This window comes from Manacus vitellinus, unplaced genomic scaffold (assembly GCF_001715985.3).
Source record: "Manacus vitellinus isolate BGI_N305 unplaced genomic scaffold, ASM171598v3 scaffold_35_pilon, whole genome shotgun sequence".
Classification (NCBI taxonomy): domain Eukaryota; kingdom Metazoa; phylum Chordata; class Aves; order Passeriformes; family Pipridae; genus Manacus; species Manacus vitellinus.
Window position 1 is genome coordinate 7321050 of NW_021940498.1, and position 18797 is coordinate 7339846.

Here is an 18797-nt window from a genome sequence, read left to right on the forward strand (position 1 = left end):
GCTCCACTCCGGGCGTGTCCGAGCAGATCCGCCGCCCCGTTCCCGGGCTTCTCTGCTTCTGTTCTGTGATAAAGGATCAAAACCTGCAATTAGCACATTCCTGGTTCGAGGCTCTGTGCAGCGAGGAGGCTGAAGCTGCAGCCTCCCAAATCCCTGCTGCTCTCCCAGCCTGCCCTGGAGATGGCCCCGGAGTCCGTGGGGCTGACGTGGCTGAGGAACAAACCACTTGCTTTTCCTTTTGGGTGGATCCAGACAAGTCCCAACACCAGGAGGCAGAAGGGAGGGAGGGGAGTGATTATCACCACTCCAAGGCAGGAAAAGATTGGAAAAGACCTCTGAGGTCATGGAGTCCAACTATAACCTGACACTCCAGCCAGCCTGGAAAGGGTCTCCTGGAGTCCTGACTCCTCTTGGATTGCCATGATCCCAAAAATTAGTGTAGAAAGAGCCTTGTGTGTCATCCCAGCTCCCTGCCCAGGGATGGCAAACTCCTGCCACATCCCTAGGGACTCCATCTCCTCTCCCCATATCCTGGCTCCCAGGAAAGTCTGGGATACAAGGGCTTGCAATCTGACCTGCTCTCACCCTGCTGGACCTGAGGCTGCACAGATGCCATTTTTTCCATCCTAAAGCACCAGAGGAATTCCCCCCCCCCTCCCCTTGCCTCGATATGTTGGCTGGAAACCCTGTGGATTCTGAACTTTTCTCTGGGAGTATTAAACAGGGATTACAACCTGGGATCAAGGGAGTCTCTCCCCTCTGTTCCCTGTGGGAAAGCTGCAGCTGTGCCCCTCCAGTCTGTCCTTCCTTGGTGCATCATGGCACACCTGAGTGATGCCAGGGATGGGCACTTTGCCCCCCTCCCTGGAAATCAGACCTTTTTGCTCTTCCTTTTTCTCCTCTACCACTTCTGTAAGCTGCTCAGTGCTTTTCAGAGGATCCACACGCTGAATTTGCACCTTTAGTGTGGATAAACCCAGGCTGTGACCTCCCAGAAAGCCAGGGGCTGGCATTCCCAGGGGCTGGCATTCCCAGGGGCTGGCATGCCAGGCTGGCACACAGGAGTTTGGCTCAGCACTGCCGCAGAGCAGACAGATCCAGGGGGCACAGGCTTTCAGCTCCACTGCCACCCTTTGTATGCTCAGACAAAGCTGGGCCTTCCCAGCTCCAGCCAAAGCAGGGCCTGGGCTGCAAAACACGGAGGGGGGAAAGGGCTGGGATTGCAGCCTTGCCAGCAAAGCCACTGCTCCGTGATTCCTCCAGACCTGAGGGCCACAGCAGGATGGTGCAGAGGGGAAATTAAAGTGCCAGCCCTGGGCTTGTGCCTGAGCTGAGCCAGGAAGCAGAATCCCCCCAGATCCTTGGAGTGTGGAAATCTGGAGAAGCAGGTCTGGATGGGGAACCCCTCACCCAGCACGGGCTTGGTTTGCCTGGAGGGGAGGACACAGTGTTGGAATGCTGATGGGAACTCCCCTGAGGCTGGAATCAGCCTCCTGCTGCCATCCCTGGCTTCCATGGCTCCTCCCATGGATCTGGGATGGTAAGAGTGCAAGGGAGGGGATTCTGCCCCTCTGCTCTGCCCTCCTGAGACCCCACCTCGACTGCATCCAGCTCTGGGGTCCTCAGCACAGGAAAGATGTGGAGCTGTTGGAGTGAGTCCAGAGGAGGCCACGGAGATGGGATATTGGGATGAAATTCCTCCCTGGGAGGGTGGACAGGCCCTGGCACAGGTTGCCCAGAGAAGCTGTGGCTGCCCCATCCCTGCAAGTGTCCAAGGCCAGGTTGGACAGGGCTTGGAGCAACCTGGGCTAGTGGAAGGTGTCCCTGCCCATGGCAGGGGTGGCACTGGATGAGCTTTAAGGTCCCTTCCAACCCAAACCATTCCATGACTCTGTGACCTCAGGCTGGATCCCCTACAGCTGCTTCCAGGCTCCATCCAGCCCCATTTGCTCTGCTCTGGGGAGAGATCTGGCTGAGGAGCACAAGTTCTTCAGCAATTCCAGAGGAATCAGTGCCAGCTCTGCTCCTGGGGCTGCCCTGGGAACCTCCAAGGGTTGAACTGATTCCAGAAGGTTTGAGCTGACCCCGGGAGGGTTTATTTAAGGCTGGGTCACCTCCCCTGCCCGTTCCTGCCCACGAGGTGAGGAAGGTGCCCAGCAGCTACAGGGCAATATTCCCATCATTGTGTCTCATCCTGAGACAACTCTGTCACCGGGACGGGGGACAGGAAGATTTGGGAATTCTTATCAGGGATTCTCCCAGGCTTGTTGCATCCTCTGCAGCCAGACCAGATGTGTTCCAGGGGGAGGCTGCAAGGAGGAGCAGCATCACCTTTGTGCCCACCGTGATCTGTGCAGGTCTCAGGGGTTTCAGTGCTCCAGGACCTAATCCTGCCACATGCTGTGCTCCCTCCAGGAGATGTTCCACACCGGGATGGCTCCTCAGCTGCTCCTCTGTGCTGGCTCTGGGCATCCCTGCCTTCCCTCAGCCACGGATGATCCTGGAAAGCAGAAATCCTGGGCCAGCTCAAAGCAGCTTAGAAAATCAGACTTCCTCATCCAGGAAAACAGGGTTGGTCTCTGGGGCATTTGAAGGGTGAAAAGGCAAAGCTGCTGGAGTTTATATTTGAAAAGTCCTGTCCAAAGAACACTCAGGGAAAAAAAAAAAAAAAAAGAAAACGCTCTTTTAATAAATAATCAAGTGAATTAGTAAAACACTGCCTTAACTAAAACAAGCCAAACAACCAGGGCAGCACCAATCTGGGTGGGTCGTTTATCCCAGAGCTGGGTGTGAGACTCCCACGATCAGCTGGATTTCACATCACCCCCATCCCAACTGGGGTTGCTGCAACAACGGGATATGTAAATCTCCCTCTGTTTTTTGGGAGGAGAGTGTAGGATCAGACCCCTGTCGCAAAACCTTTGGGTGCTTTATCTAAAAGAGCAGTAAAAGTTATTTAAAATTAGTAGATCCACGCCGCCCTAAAGCCCGAGGCTCCCCGGGGAGCAAAACCACGCTCGAAATAACTCCAGACAAAAGGAATCCGAGCCTTGCCCTGCGCAGAACTCGGAGGGAGGAGTTGGGCTGCGCTTGGATTCGTGTCTTGGCAGCCGGGGCCGCTCGTTAGAGGAGCAGCGAAGATGGAAAACGGCACCTCCCAGCTCGGCTCCCCCTTCCCAGCCCTCTCCCCATCCCACCCCGGCTCCTACGTGGCACTGTGGGGGCTGGGAGCGCCTGCACAGCCCGATCCCGCTTGGAAAGCCCTGGATAGCGGCAGGAATCTCCCCCGGATCCGCCCGGTTCCCAGAGCTTTTGCCTCGGGGGGAAAAAAAAAAAAAAGCTCGCTGTCAAAACGAAGCTGACATTTTGGTAGAATTGACTCGTTTTCTGCACGTTCACATCCTAAAGCAGATTTTTTTGGGGGGTTTTTTTGTGGCTCTTCCAGAGTTGTGTTGTCTGGGCAGTCAGAGACAGCAGGGATAGGTTGAAATATGCACTTAAAAATCAGGCAAAAAAATTGAAATACACGCTTAAAAATCAGGCGGAAATGTGAAACACACACTCAGAAACCAGGTAAAAAGTGGAAATCTCTTTCTGCCGGGCTGCCAGTCCCCAGGCACAAGGAATGATTTTTAATTCTGCTCCGAATTCCTGCGACTGAGGCAAAGCCATTTCAAAGGCCTGAAGCACAGAGTGTCAGTGGGGTTTGGCGCTGGGAGGCACTGAGAGAGGTGAAGATTAAAAGTTTCAGGGCTTATTTTAAATTTCACTAGGAAGAAAAAAAAAAAAAGGGAAGTAATTACGCGGAAGGGTTTGAAGGTGGAGCAATGCAGAGCTTGGCAGAGAAAACCAGCTGACAGTGGGAGTTTAAAGGAGCTTTTCTCATTTCTCAGCTGGCTGGTACAGATCAGGAATATTTCACCTCTGGTTTGATATCAGCAAATTGATTTATTTTTTTTTTTTACTATGGCAACGTGGTAATAAAGCCAAAATTGTGCTATTAAAACCCATTGGGGTTATTTATGAACACACAAAGCAAAGCAAGACGTTTCAAATGTACATTAGTGAACAAAAATGTGCTGTTTAAGGTATTTCAATGCTCCTTTTGCCACTGGATCCCTTCCTGAAAGGAGCTGATCTCTAACCATCATTGATGTGAGGACAGCAAGACCCTTTGGACTTACTGGCATTAAAGGCAGTTTAATATAGACCTGTTTAAATGCAAAATACCCGGGGAAGATGTAGCTGGAAATGTGCTCTGTTCAGGTATTTTCTCCCACACACAAATCACTGAAAAAAAAGATTAAAAAAATATTAAACCAATCCCCCAAAACTGGGAGCCTTCAGGCATCTGCAATGATGCTCAGCACCCAAAAACAACCCCCTGAGACCCTCTGGCACTATCCCCCTGTAACAGGTTTTGTGCGGGTGACACCTCATGGATCAGCTCCCGGGAATGGGTGGATGGGACAATATTTTTCCCAGCCAGAAGGAAAAACCCAGGGAGCAGAACAAGCCTCCTGAGATCTGCCCCAGTTTTATCAAAGCCTCATTGCAAACCCCGGGAGAGAAATCATCCCAGAAACACCCGTTTTGTTTTGCTGTTGGGAGTTCTGGGGAGCTGGTCTGGGGGAGACTTTTGTCCAGGAGGGCTCAAAGATCTCCCTTTGTCTGAGGTGTGGAATATTTATTCCTGTGGCATCACCTGGCTGGTTCAGACAGAAGAAAAATGTCATTTTTTGATGCCACCTTCTAGAATCAGTGGTCTGTGAAGAGGAGTGGAATGAGGTGAGTATCCCACACTAGGGGGCTTGCAGGACAACAACAGGAATATTCAAAGCCAGAAGACAAAATCAGATGCTGTTTTTCTACTAAAGCAACAACTTGTCTTTAGAGGGAAGAGGGAAAACTTGCAGGGCCAAAAACAGGGGCAAAAATGAAATTACAGGGGGCTTAGAAGGAAGGGGAGACATAAACATGTTAATGGAACCATCAGTGAGGTGCTGAATGACTGGGGGGTACCTGGAATACCCCTGTATCCCAGCCTGCCATGAAAACAATCCCATGCTGCTTTAAAACCTGGATGTGAGTTGTATTTAATTCTTGTGACTCAGCGCAGAAACCTCTCCAGGGCACATATTTTGCTGCAAGAACTCTCAGCCACCTGGCACGGGGTGGCAGGAGCATTTAACTCCTTCCACAGGCCTTTGGGGCTGGCAATGTTGGCCTTTCTAAACTGCATTCACTTTGCCAGGCGTGAGGATTTTGCCACTGGGTTGCACCGTGATGAAGGGCAGAGCCCAGGAGAGCAGGGGGAAATTTGGGAATGTGGAAGGGGGGATTTGTAAGGAGTTCACAGCTCCATCAGGCCCAGCTGCTGGGGAAAAGGATGAGTGAGTGCAGGTGGGGAGAGGGATGGAAAAGCAGCCTCTGAGGGATACAGGGATAGGCGGGAGCTCTCCAGGTGCCTCTCCTTTGGCCCTCAGGTCCCTGGGGAGTGAATGCAGGTTGTCTCCACAGAATAATTGAGTCCCAGAATGGTTTGGGCTGGGAGGGGCCTTAATGACTATCCCGTCCCACCCCCTGCCGTGGGCAGGGACACCTTTCACTGGCCCAGGTTGCTCCAGCCTGGCCTTGGACACTTGCAGGGATGGGGCAGCCACAGCTTCTCTGGGCAACCTGTGCCAGGGCCTCCCAACCATCACAGCCAGGAATTCCTTCCCAATATCCCATCTATCCTTGCCCTCTGGCAGTGGGAAGCCATTCCCTGTGTCCTGTCCCTCCAGCCCTTGTCCCAAGTCCCTCTCCAGCTCTCTTGGAGCCCCTTTAGGCCATGGAAGGGGCTCTCAGCTCTCCCTGGAGCCTCTTCTCTCTCGGGTGTCACCAATGAGAGGGACATTTCAGAAGGCAGGATGTGGCTTGAGCCAGGGACAGATGTTAAACGTTCAGTGCCTGTCACTGCTCTGCTTGTGGCTGAAGCTCTTTGCATCACCCCTGACTTCGTGGGTGATGACATCCCCCAAAAAAACTATTCAATATACCACCACCTTCAGTGCCAGCAACGATGCAGCTGCAGGAGATGCCAGGGGGAGGGAAATAAGAGGGACCAGAGCCCCGTAAAAACGCAAAAGCACCGTTTTGGCAGGGAATAGCTTCCCAAATCCCTGCTGCGGGGCCTGGACGGGGACGGGCAGGGGCAGAGCAGGGCCGGCGCATCCCCCCCATCCCTGCGGACCCCCCTTCGGCGGCCGCGGGGCCGGCGCTCCCTCGCCATTGGCGGCGGATCGGGAGAGCCGGGACAGATCCTCCCCTTCCTCTCCCTCCCGAGCTTTTTTTGAGAGGGTTTAACCAACTTTCCAGAAGTTTCTCCCCGGCCCCTTATATACCCCCTCCGCCGGCCCGGGAGGTGCACAGGGGAGCCGAGCGAAACCGCGTCCCGACCCCAAAGGTAAGCGGGGGGGACCGGGGGACCCCGGGCTGGCAGGCGGGGATTGCAGCAGGGTGGGGGAGGATTTTTGGGGTCCTGCATCCTCCTGGTTGGCCCCATCGGGGAAAAAAATCGGGAGGAGGGGGGTATTGCATAGGAAAAGGGGGTGCATGGGAGAACGGGGTGCATGGGGGGTAGAGGTTGCACTGGGATGAAGGGGGGATAGTGGAGGGTACAGACTACCCCGTGAGCTGGCTCGGGCTTTTTGAGAGATATAAAATATGTTATAAATTCCCCCCTCCCCCCCCCCATCATCACCTCCAGTTTGCCAGAGGTGCTTCCAGCGGAGCTGCACCCCTGGTTTGTGCAGCCGGGAGAAACTTTCAGGGCGTGGCAAAAGGGAAGAGGGGGCTAAAGGGAAGCTTTAGTTCGGTGGGATGGTGCTGGAGGAGCGTCCAGCCCCTGCTCCTGCTCAGCCTGGGAGCCTGCGGGACCCTGGGCACCGGCCCAGCCTGGGAAGGAGCGCTCTGCCTGCAGCCTCTGCGCGGGACGGACTAAGCCTGGCCTTGGCCGAGTGTCACATCCCTGCGGTGACACGGGAACGGCCTTTCTTTGTGTGCCTTTGTCCTGCTCGCGGGGCAAACGGGGCGGGCGCCTCTGGCCGTTCGTCCCGGGCGATGGCACCTCCCAGTCCTGCGGGACGGCGGGTGCCCACGGCGGTCCCTGGAATGCCACGGGAGGTCTCTGCGATGCCACGCTGGCACTGGGCGTCCCCCCGGGGCTGGGCTGGGCGAGCAGGAGAGAGGATGTCGCTGGCTGTGCATTCCCCAGATTCCCTCGGTTTTCACCCTGGGTTGTGAATTCCCCAATAATCTCCAAGAATGGGCAAAGTTTCTCTTGTCTTGGCACCGCGGGGCCGCGTCACTGGGCACAGCCCAGAGCTCGGAGCCAAATTTGTCGCCCGTCTCTGAAGTAACGAAGCTTTTTTTTAAGCTGAGGATGAGCCGCCCTTTGCTCACAAGAGAACTACTCCATGTATCTGTTTTCTTTCAGAATGAAAAAGGCAAACGTTGACCTCACTATGAAAGAGTTTCAAGGTATCTTTAGAAATCAAAAAGGGAAATAAAAAGCCGAAGGTTTTAGATGTGCCTGCGCTTTCAAAGCGTGTCCGGGGCAGTTTGGAGCCTGTTGCACGAGTCTTTGCTCTGTAGGTGGCTGGGATGGCTGTTCCCTGTAAAGGAGGGCTTGCTCCCAAGGGGATTTTAGGCTAGGAACCGCCTCCCTCTCCGAGGCCGCGTAATTCCCACTCTGGCAGAGGGTCCCCGGTGCAGCTGCGCACTCTGTGCCCAGGACTGTGCTGCGTGTTTCCTTCCATGTGGAATCCCAGCGGGCCCCTCGCTTCCTGCTCTGGAGCCTTTAACCCTGGAGCTGCTCCTCTGCAGCCCTTCCCTGTGTCCCCACACCAGGAGCTGGTCGGGAGCAGGGTGGGAGGAGAGGAACACCAAGAAAAGAAACTTCGCCGTAACCTTGGGCACGGCACAGCCTGTCCTCGCCCAAAAGCTGAAGGTGGTGGAATTTAAGCCCCGAGGAGCTGCCATCAGGAAGGTTTGCTGAAGCAGCAGGAGGGAGGGAAGGTATGGGGACACGTTATAGCCCTGCAGGCAGGTGGGATGAGCTCCAAAGAGCTTTCAGGCATTTAGGGCTGGGCAGGCTGCAGATTTAGCAAAGCTGGTGGCTCAGAGCCCTTGCTCATCCCCTACATTGGGATGAGATGCTTCTACTCGAGGCGTGAACTCTGGTGTGGAAAATGAGGGTCCACCACCTCCCTCTGCCCTGGGACCTCCCTGGCAGGGCTGTACAGGCAAAACTAAAACCACCAGAGCTGAGCAGGCAATGTTGGATCTTCTCAAAGGACCCCTCTGACTTGGCCTGGTGGAAGCTCATGTGCTCCATCTAGTGCCAAGGAAGCTGAGGACTTGGGGACCAGCTGGTCCAAGAGAGGATAGTCCCTGTTGCTGGTTGCAATACCCCTGGATCAAGGGGCAACTCTGCTGTGTGGCCCCTGAGCAGCAGAAACATCCTGCTTCCAGCTTTCCCTGACCAGGGCAGAGGTTTCCATGGGCAGGGACACCTCCCACTGTCCCAGGTTGCTCCAGCTTGGCCTTGGACACTTCCAAGGATCCAGGGGCAGCCACAGCTTCTCTGGGCAACCTGTGCCAGGGCCTCCCCACCCTCCCAGCCAGGAATTCCTTCCCAACATCCCATCTAAACCTGCCTTCTTCCAGTTTAAAGCCATTCCCCCTTGTCCTGTTGGAATCACCTCAGAAATACCTGTTGTTTCCATTTCCTGGCCCCTCTTTCAATCCTTTACAGTGCATGAATAGTAATACAGTCAAAGTCCTTGGTAAGGAAGCTCCCATTCCAAATGCACAGGCTCGGAATAGCTGGTCTCCCGAGGATTCATCGTTGCACAGAGGAAATCCCACTGTGGACTTGGGATTGCTGCAGCCCAAGGGGAGCCTTGGCGCTGTGCCCGTCGCTGGACCCAGGGAGTGGGTTTCTCTGGGATCTCTGAGTGCTCCAGGCAGGGTTGGGACGGTGCTGACGGTGAGTTGTTCTTGCCAGGCAGGCGCTGGGAGCAGCTGGAGCCATGTGGATGGTCCTGGCGCTGGCCCTGTGCGGCCTGGCCGCGGCCGTGCCCTCGGAGGACAGGAAGCTGAGCGACAAGGCCACCACGCTGGCCGAGCGCAGCACCACGCTGGCCTTCAACCTCTACCACGCCATGGCCAAGGACAAGGACATGGAGAACATCCTGCTGTCCCCCGTGGTCGTGGCCTCCTCCCTGGGCCTCGTGTCCCTCGGGGGCAAGGCGGGCACGGCGTCGCAGGCCAAGGCGGTGCTGAGCGCGGACAAGCTGAACGACGAGTACGTGCACAGCGGGCTGTCCGAGCTCCTCAACGACGTCAGCAACAGCACCGCCCGCAACGTCACCTGGAAGATCGGGAGCCGCCTCTACGGCCCCGCCTCCATCAACTTCGCCGACGACTTCGTGAAGAACAGCAAGAAGCACTACAACTACGAGCACTCCAAGATCAACTTCCGCGACAAGAGGAGCGCCCTGAAGTCCATCAACGAGTGGGCGGCGCAGACCACGGATGGGAAACTGCCCGAGGTCACCAAGGACGTGGAGAAGACGGACGGGGCCCTCATTGTCAACGCCATGTTCTTCAAGCGTAAGTTCTGCCTTCGGGTCTTGGTATGAGTGGCCCAAAACCCGCCCTGAGCCAACAAAGAACCACAGAAGAAGGGTTTGGGTTGGAAGGGGCCTTAAAGATCATCCAGCAGCCCAAAGGGAAGGTGGGCAAATCCTGGGTGCGCTGGAGGCTCTTTGTCAGAGCATGAAATTACCCCCCATTCCCTTTTCTTACTGGATTTCTCTCTCTCCTGCAGCTCACTGGGATGAGAAGTTCCATCATAAGATGGTGGACAACCGTGGGTTCATGGTGACCCGTTCCTACACCGTGGGAGTGCCCATGATGCACCGCACAGGTGAGTGCAAACTTGCCCCACACCAAAACCCACCAGAGTTACACTCGTTGCTGCTCCGTTGCCCAGTTCTCCAACTGCTTCCAAGATTTTCTGGCCCCATGGGAATAAGTCAGAACAAAGCAGGATGTGTTTGTTCTGCAGATTCCATCTCCCTGTGAGCAGAGAATCCGTGTTTACTATTGGCTGTGGGGAACAAATCCTGGCTCATCGCGCCAGTGAGAGTCACAGCCAACTCTTAATAATGCTGGGCCAGTTCCCAAAATGGTCCAGACTCACTTCCCTTGCTGGTCAGGGAAAGGCCAGGGTGAACTCACAAGGTTTATGTAGCTTCGCCTCTGCTCCACATCTCACCATTTCCTCCTCCTGGTTTCCAGGTCTCTACAATTACTATGATGATGAGACAGAGAAGCTCCAGGTGGTGGAGATGCCCCTTGCTCACAAGCTCTCCAGCATGATCTTCATCATGCCAAACCACGTGGAGCCTCTGGAGAGGGTTGAGAAACTTCTGAACAAGGAGCAGCTGAAGACCTGGGCTGGCAAGATGAAGAAGAGATCAGTGGCCATCTCGCTGCCAAAAGTTGTCCTGGAAGTCAGCCATGACCTTCAGGTAAGGGGGGTCCTTAAGGAGAGCAGTTCTTTGGGATAGTGGGGAAGACAGCGGGACGGGTTGTCTGTGCCTGATCCTCCTCCCAGCAGCCGTGGCTGGGAAGGGCTGTGCTGCGTCACCTCCAGGAGGGTCACTCAGCCCTCTTCTCCTCCTAGAAACACTTGGGTGGCCTGGGCCTGACAGAAGCCATTGACAAGACCAAGGCTGACCTGTCCAAGATCTCTGGCAAGAAGGACCTTTACCTGTCCAACGTGTTCCACGCGGCCGCCCTGGAGTGGGACACGGACGGGAACCCCTACGACGCCGACATCTACGGGCGCGAGGAGATGAGGAACCCCAAGCTGTTCTACGCCGACCACCCCTTCATCTTCATGATCAAGGACACTAAAACCAACTCCATCCTCTTCATCGGCCGGCTCGTGAGGCCCAAGGGTGACAAGATGCGGGATGAGTTGTAGCTGGTTGGTGGTTTTGGTGGGTTTTTTTGTTTTCTCCCAGAGCTTTGGTTTGTGTGTGTTTTTAGTGGGCGATTTCGAACAAGGGGCAACACTCTTTTGTATCCTTCTCGAACCATGGGTGCTATTCAGACCAGGGTGCGTTGTGATGAGGAACCAGCAGACACTTTACCTCACCCCCCCAAATCCTTGCTGCACAAACCCACCTCCGGAGAGGATCAGGGGAGCCTGGCACAAGAGGGTCACCGGCAGTGGAAGGGAACTGGCATCCTCAGGGAGATGTCCAGGTTGAAGCCCAGCTCCTCCCTGCACTAGTTATGCCTCCTGCTGCGACCACCTTCCCTCCCAAACACTTCTGTGTCCCTGCCACTTGCTTTTCTCCTGCTTGGATGCCCCGTGGCACCGCTCCAGAGCTGCTCTGGTTGCTTTGCTGTTGTTTCTTGCTTCTCTCCTCTCTCCTCAGTGGTTTGCAGCAGAGCACCGAGGGCCAGCTGTGCAGTCCAGCCCCTCCAGGGCCCTGGGAGCAGAGCAGGGCTGGGACAGCTGGAGAAGGGAGGTTTCATGGAGTTGTGCCCTTCTGTCCTGCCTAACCCAGGCTGGGGGAGTGCTGGATGCTGCACCCACAGCGGGTCATCCTTAGGTAGGACACCAAAGCCAGCTTGGATCAACACTTCCTGGATAGGCCCAAGGGCAGGTTGGACTCCTAGAAAATAAACCTGAGGTCCCTTCAACACTCCACCTCTCTGGGGATCACCCCTGGCATTGAACACCCTGTACCAGGCCCAGAACTCCACATCTCTTGGTGCTCCTGCATCAGCAGGTAGGGCTGGGAGAGTTCCCACTGTGAGGGTGATCCCAGTTCGGAGCAGGGCTGAGCCAAGGCCCTGCTGGCTGGCTTTTCCTTGTTTAAACACAAAGCTTGAAAGCTGCTCTTGCCTGACTTCCCAAGGCTCCTCTGCTGCAGCTCCGTGGTGTTTTGGCTCCCTGTTTGCTGGCCTGGGTGAGGGCAGGCTCAACCCCAAACGTATTTATATTATATTTATGGCTGATAATTAGCCTAAAGTGTCACAGTCTGAGCCAGCCTAGACTTGGAGGCTATTCCTGACTTCTTTTTAAGGGATACTGTAATATCCCACCGGCATTCCAGGTAAGCCTGGCCATGACCTCACACACCTCACGTGGCAAATAAGATTATTGGAAGGAGGGAACTCAGTGCATCCCGAGGGCAGTACCAGTTCTTTGGAAGCACCACGGACCGACCACATGGCTTTGCTTGATTTTTACTTCCCTGCTAATTTCCTTGCTGTCTTAGAAGCCCAGTACTGCATATTCCCAGCTTTCCCCACTGTGGTGGGAGGCAGGAGGCAATCCCAGGGATGCATCCAATGCCCAGGAAGCCTGGACACTTCCCGGTGAGTCAGCACTGACCCCACACGCTGCAGAAGGTTCTGGAGGATGGGGAGGGGGGGTAAGAGGGGTGGGCAAGGCAGGAACACACCGTGGGATGTTGGGAATTATTTGCATCGTGTGGGTGCAGGTGTGTGAGGGCTTTTATTGTCTGGTCTTGTGCCACACAGTGACATAAATGTGTAATTTTGCAATAAAACTTTTTCAATGAATCTCTGGCAGTTTTAAAATATAAACTTAGGGAGGTTCCTTGCCATACCTGGACAAAAATTACCCTCAATGCACAGCAACAGGTGAATTCCCATGACAGGACAATCCTGAAGAAAGAACACTTCTAGCAGGTCACCTTTGCACTGCACTGGGAATTTTTTTTGCTCCTGAAACCCCAAATATCCAACATCTTTGGATCCAACATCCACCCTGGAATAGCAATATTGAAAAGAAATTAAAAGTTTCCCTGAGCTCATCTGACCCCCAGCTCACCTTCCAAGCAACTTTAAATCCTCAGGGATTTCTGTCCTAGGGAAAACATCACCTTGACCATTATGGGATAATTTCCAGCAGACTGGGGTGTTTAAGAATTTAGAGACAATATGCAAAGCTGTGTCACTCTTTATTGCTTCAGCTCTCCCAGCTTTCACACATTTCCTGCTCCTCCAAAGTGACAAAGCTCATCTGTGACCTTTAATATTTCCAGATTTTTTTTCCAAATTCAGGTTTAAAAAAAATCAATAATTAATGTTGGTATTACTTACTACTAAATATTTCAATCTTTCCACTGAGAGGTGTGCAAAAAAACCTGAGATGAGACTCACTCACACCCTGAGAAGGCACATCTTGTTTCTGCCACACAGCCCAGTTCCTGACACCAGCAGAATTCCAGTTCCTAAATTCCTGTCGAGAAACCTCCTGAAAATGGAAATCTGGCTGTGAAAGCAACAAAGTCTGTGGTACAAGTTTTGTTAAAGCAACAACCAGGCTCTGAATTCCTCAAAATCTAAACACACATCACCTCTTGTGATGGGTCCCTTCCCATTCCTGCCCCAGACTTCCACCAGATATTCCCATCTCATCTGCCCCAGACTTCCACCAGATATTCCCATCTCAAATTACCTGACCCTAAAACGAGCTGCATCTGTTCCTGGAAGGAATAGAGATGATCCTATAATGGGGAAGTCACATCCCAAACATCTTTCCAGTGACAGGGGCCATGGATACACAGAGGTGATAAAAGCATTAAGTAGAATATAATAATAGTTCAACTGAAGCCAGAAAGGTACAAACTTCAGCAATTCCCTTGGATATTCCTAAAAAAGCTCCCCCTTCTGGAAACCTCGGGTAAGGCCCTGGAATGGAAGGGAAGAGCCCCCAGTACAGTACTCCAGTTCATGGAATGTTTGTGACTCATGACCCTCTAAACACCAATTGCTGCTCCAGCTCTGCCTAGAAATCAGCATTTTATCCCCACTTTGGATCAGGAGCTGGTGAAGTTCATCCCATAAGGAACAAGCTGGAAGAAATGCAACACAATTCCTTCCACACTAGAAGTGGGAGCAAGGTTTTCCTGGAGCGTATCTTGCACAGAAAGAAAAAGCACCTTCACAAACACTGTCTTTTGTGATTTTATTAAGAGATGTTTTCAGGACAGCCAAGCTTCTGGTTCCACATGGGACAAACCCTACAACAAAGAACAAAACAGAGTGAGCTGGTGCCAAACTTCTCCCAACTATTGTCCTACCTCAAAAATGGAACAAACAAACAGGCTCCAAGTTTCCAAATTAAATGGAATTTCTCCCTTCCTGCACTTTGGCCAGTGATCCCACTTTTCCCACTGAGACAGATCTTGCCAGTCAGATTCCTTAAACAGGATTTCAAACTGGGATTATTTCCTTACAAAACCAGCCTACACATTGTGCTTGATGGCTCCCAAGACTATCCCAAACTAGATCCCAGGGAAGGGGGGCTATTTGGGGGGTGTAACACATCCAAGGCACCAAACCCTTCTCAAACATGTATGTCCCAAGTCACTCCAACTGAGACCCAAGATTCCCAAATTTATGCTGCACAAAACTGAACAGGGCACTTGGACAGGGATATTCCCTTTCAGATTCATCATCTCCTCTCCCCTGAAGCTGCTCTGCCACATGCCTTAAACCACATCCTCTTCATCCAGGGCACTGCTCAAACCCAACCCGGCCTGTCTTCCCAGAATCCCAGCTGCCTGATAGCAGTTTCTGGTGGCAGGGCACCTTTCCCACATGGATTCTCCCTCCCCCAAGCCTGCAGGCACTTACCCTCAGGCAGTGGGCACAGGCTGAGGCATGGCTGGCTGCTCTGGTTTGCCCCCTTTCTGCTCTGAGATGGGGGTGGTGGGCAGGATCTCCTCTTTGGGTTCCACGATGCTGACGTGGTCTGGCAGAGGCTTTTTGGGGCCAATCTTTCCACTTGGGTCCCAAGGCAACATAATCTTTACTTTGATTCCCAGTACTCCTGCAGAGAGGGACAGGACAACACATTGACAGGGAGGAGCACCAAGGTCACAAAGTATCTCCTGCCAACACTGTAACACAGCCATGCTATAGCTTAGAAATCTTATTATTGGGAATTTACATCAGGAAATTACTATGAGGAATTTAAACACAGGCAAGATCCAAAGTTATCCAACCCCTTGCCTTTCAGCAGTACCCCCAGCTCAGCCTCATCCTGGTTCTAAACTCTGTGCTCTTCCCGGGATAACTCAGCTCGTTTTCCCAGGCAATTCCACCGGGTTTTTTCCATCCCTTCTCAGACAAATGCCTCTAAATCATCCAATGAGCAGGACACCCTGGCCAAGGCAGCCTCAGCACAGCCCCACAGAACATGGCACTGACAGGGCTGCAGTGACACAGGGTCGTCCCTTCTGACTCGTCATCGTATCATCACCGAAGGGAAGGTGGGAAACAGCACTGGCTGAGTTCCATCCCTACACCAGGAATTCTGCAATTAAATACCCCAGAGCCAGTTAAGATGCACAAGTCATTTGTGTTTTACCACGGGGAAGAGCAAGAGGAGGCAGGTTTAGCTGGGAAGACTCGCCAGGGCACAGCTACGGGGGAGAACTGGCTGGCATTCGCCCTTTTTGTAGCATCCACTTTCTCTCTGCCCATCCCGAAGAACCAGGAAAGCCAGGATGCAAACTGCCAACAGCTCTTAATCCCAGTCTTATAAGTGTTTAATTTATAAGTTGATTTCTTACCTACCTCAGAGGCCCCAGGGCTCAAGTGAGAGTATCTGGAAAATCTACGGCCACATTCTCAGCTGGAAACATTCAAACCCCACCACCAGAGAAGTGGATGCCCTGGGATGACCACCCAAAATTCCACTGGCTGCTGAAGGCCCCTTCATTGCCCACTCCCAAAAGCAGTTTGGGAAGGAAGCCCATGGAGCTGGCAGTGGCACTCACCCTGCCGGAGGAGGACGTGACGCACGGCTGTGTCCACGTAGTAGTTCACGGGGTCTCCGCTGTGGATCATCAGGCCATCCACAAACTTCATGGACTTGGCCCTCTGCCCTCGGAGCTTCCCAGACACCACCACCTCACAGCCCTTGGCCCCGCTCTCCATGATGAAGCGCAGGACTCCGTAGCAGGCTCTGCAGGGACAGGGAACAGCCACGCCGTGAGCCCACTGCCCAGATCCACAGGGATCCGGGACCACAATTCCAAGCACTGCCCATCCCGCTTCAACTTCTGCTTGTAAAAAGCCTTCTGAAGGCACAGCTCTGCAGCCAAAGCTCTGTCAGTGCTGGGCAAGGCAGCAAAAGTCTCCACGCCATTTTAGTACTGTGAAGCCCAGCTTGAGTAAACTGTTGTGACTTTGTAAGACTGTGGGGACAGTGACACAGAAACGGCTCCATAGCTGAGGGTGGACAATCCACCCCGTCCCTTCTCAGACAAATGCCTCCAGATCATCCACTGGTGACAGGAGGCTCCTGCTGAAGGCCCTCATGCAGCGTCACAGAACGTGACCCCACAGAGGTACCTCAGGCAGAGCCACCTGCATCTGACTCGTCATCGGCTCATCACCGAAGGGAGCTGGGAGCAGGGCCACTGTCACCTGAGCCCCCGCCTCGCTCCTCCACAAAGGGATAAATGCAAGCTTTAGGGCAGGCAGACAACCTGCAATCTCATCTACTCCAAGCCTGCAACTTTTATGCCAGAAAGAGGTAATTGCTACGAGAAGTAAGCGTGTAAGCTGCTGCACTCACCGTCGCACGGCCAGACCTCCCAGGAGCTTGTAGCGCAGGGACTCGGCCTGGGCGATGGCACACAGGCCTCTGGTGGCCACCTTCTCTGCATAGAGCTGCGGGGACAGAGAGCTCAGGGCAGGCTGCGGCTGAGGCACCACATCGCACGACCACAGCATGGCTTGGCTTGGGAGGCACCTTAAAGACCCTTTCACTCCACCCCCTGCCATGGGCAGGGACACCTTCCACTAGCCCAGGTTGCTCCAAGCCCTGTCCAACCTGGTCTGGGACACTTCTACATGAACACGGGAGCTTCACTGTACTCCCTGCCCCATCCTCCACCCCAGGGCAGTCAGTCCCGCCACATTTCCAGGCACAAGTCTCACCCTGGGACACTCCACTCCCAGAATCCCTTGCTGTCTGTCTCCTACTCCTGGCAGGGCTGAGACACTCCATGGGAAGCCAGAGGACTATTCCAACATCCATGGTGCAGTGTTAAAGAGCTGCTGCTCCAAACAGCCCCAAAACAGAAGGGATCACTGGGTTTCCTTTGTTTAACACATCACCCAAGGAAGTCTGCTTAAGGATTAAAACCAAAGCCCTTTGATTCTGAAAAGCTGGGAGAGAGAGATGTATCAAATCCAAGATCTCAAAGAGACCAAGGTCTGACAGTCGAGAAGCAGCAGACATTCCAACGTGGTGTGTGGGGAATAACAAATTCTCTATGTTTAAGCATTTGCTGGAGACAATCAGCAACCTCTCCTGTAAAATGTGATCCAGCAACACTGGCCAAGCAGGAATACATGTGAGCACCACCCCAGAATACACATTCCCCCTCCCTCCCTCCCTGATTTGTTTTAGAGCAGCAGATTTTATGGAATGAAATCACAGCATAGTTTGGGTTGCACAGGACCTTTAAAGGACAACTAGTCCAACCACTCTAAAATAAGCAGGGAATCATCTCAAACATCAGGAGAAATTACTTTCTATTTTTCAAAGATCCTTCTGCACAGTTTCTTTGTAAGGACAGAAGCATTATAACTTGATAAGGGTAACAGCAATGAAGAAATACACTACGGGTTTAGCCTTCTCACCTCAATATTGGGACAACACTCTCTACAAAATATTTACAGGTGCATTTACAAAGTTTTATCTGCATCCTCCTTGTTGGGAAAGCAGAGAAAAGCAGCTGAAGTGACAGCTTTAAAAATGCCCCAAGTTTTCTGAGTTAAACATTATCCTGTCCTTACAAATCCAACTGCAGCACCCCTTTCCTGCTGCTCCAACCCAGACAGTTTTACCTCAACGCTTCCCTCGGGGAATCCAAACCTCTTCTGCACCACTGCCGTCAGCTCCCGGATCCGGCGCCCCTTCTCCCCCAGGACATTCTGAGTCCTGGGAAAAAACAACGGCACAACTGAGAGAAGTGTCCCCAGGTGAGCCTGGAACCAGCCCAAGGAGTTCCAGACCATCTCAGTTCAGTGAGCGAGCTACACTGCTGGGTCACTAAACATCACTTCAAGGATCTTTTTCCTGTAGCAACATTTCCTACTTCAAGTTTCAGCCCCTGTGAGGCGGCAGCAGCAGCTCAGTTACCTGGTGGCAAGGATGATAATCTCAGTCCTGGTGGGAGTAACCCGGACTTCCACGCCGGAGTATCCATCCTCAGCCAGTTCCCTCGTCAGGAACTCGTTGAGCTCGGCTTTGAAGATCCCGTCAGCCACAAACTGAGACACAAACGGACAAAGTCAAGCTCTTTGTACCCCCAGGACCATCCTGCTGCCTGGCAGTCTCTCCCCCCACGGAGAGAACTTATTCCTGAAGTTCCCAGGGATAATGCACTCCTAGTAGGTGGCTGGTATAGGTCAGAGGTGTCCCTGCCCACGGCAGGGGTGGAATGGGATGATCTTTAAGGTCCCTCCCAAACCAAACCATCCTGGGATTCCTGGAGAACAGCATAGGATCCTCTGACAGGCAGGGTGGGTATAACCCCGGAGTGAACTATCAGTGATCTGTTATATTCCATTCGCTGCTGATTCTCGTGGCCGTTTACATCGGGCTTAGAGCCCATCTAGCCCTGGCTTAGGGCACCCACCAGAGCCTGGCAGGGCGGGAGCACCAACCCCCT

General features: G+C 53.4%; 2 protein-coding genes and 2 non-coding genes across 4 annotated transcripts; 1 reads left to right on the plus strand and 3 right to left on the minus strand.

Annotated features, from left to right (window-relative positions):
* The first annotated feature begins 6318 nt into the window (after positions 1-6318).
* Positions 6319-12657, plus strand: SERPINH1 (serpin family H member 1). Its single transcript, XM_018077130.2, has 5 exons — positions 6319-6448; positions 9053-9660; positions 9878-9976; positions 10351-10583; positions 10739-12657. The coding sequence occupies exons 2-5, from the start codon at positions 9078-9080 to the stop codon at positions 11039-11041; spliced, it is 1218 nt and encodes a 405-aa protein (XP_017932619.1). The 5' UTR covers positions 6319-6448; positions 9053-9077; the 3' UTR covers positions 11042-12657.
* A 1394-nt stretch (positions 12658-14051) lies between these two features.
* On the minus strand, positions 14052-18740 carry RPS3 (ribosomal protein S3). The gene is made up of 7 exons (XM_029961468.1): positions 18723-18740; positions 18266-18396; positions 17971-18064; positions 16691-16785; positions 15888-16075; positions 14740-14935; positions 14052-14123 (listed from the first exon to the last, which is right to left on the minus strand). The coding sequence occupies exons 1-6, from the start codon at positions 18738-18740 to the stop codon at positions 14742-14744; spliced, it is 720 nt and encodes a 239-aa protein (XP_029817328.1). The 3' UTR covers positions 14052-14123; positions 14740-14741.
* Positions 15225-15372, minus strand: LOC112841200. Its single transcript, XR_003212823.1, has one exon. It is a non-coding gene; the product is annotated as a small nucleolar RNA SNORD15 (small nucleolar RNA).
* Positions 16367-16513, minus strand: LOC112841201. The gene has a single exon (XR_003212824.1). It is a non-coding gene; the product is annotated as a small nucleolar RNA SNORD15 (small nucleolar RNA).
* Positions 18741-18797: the final 57 nt, after the last annotated feature.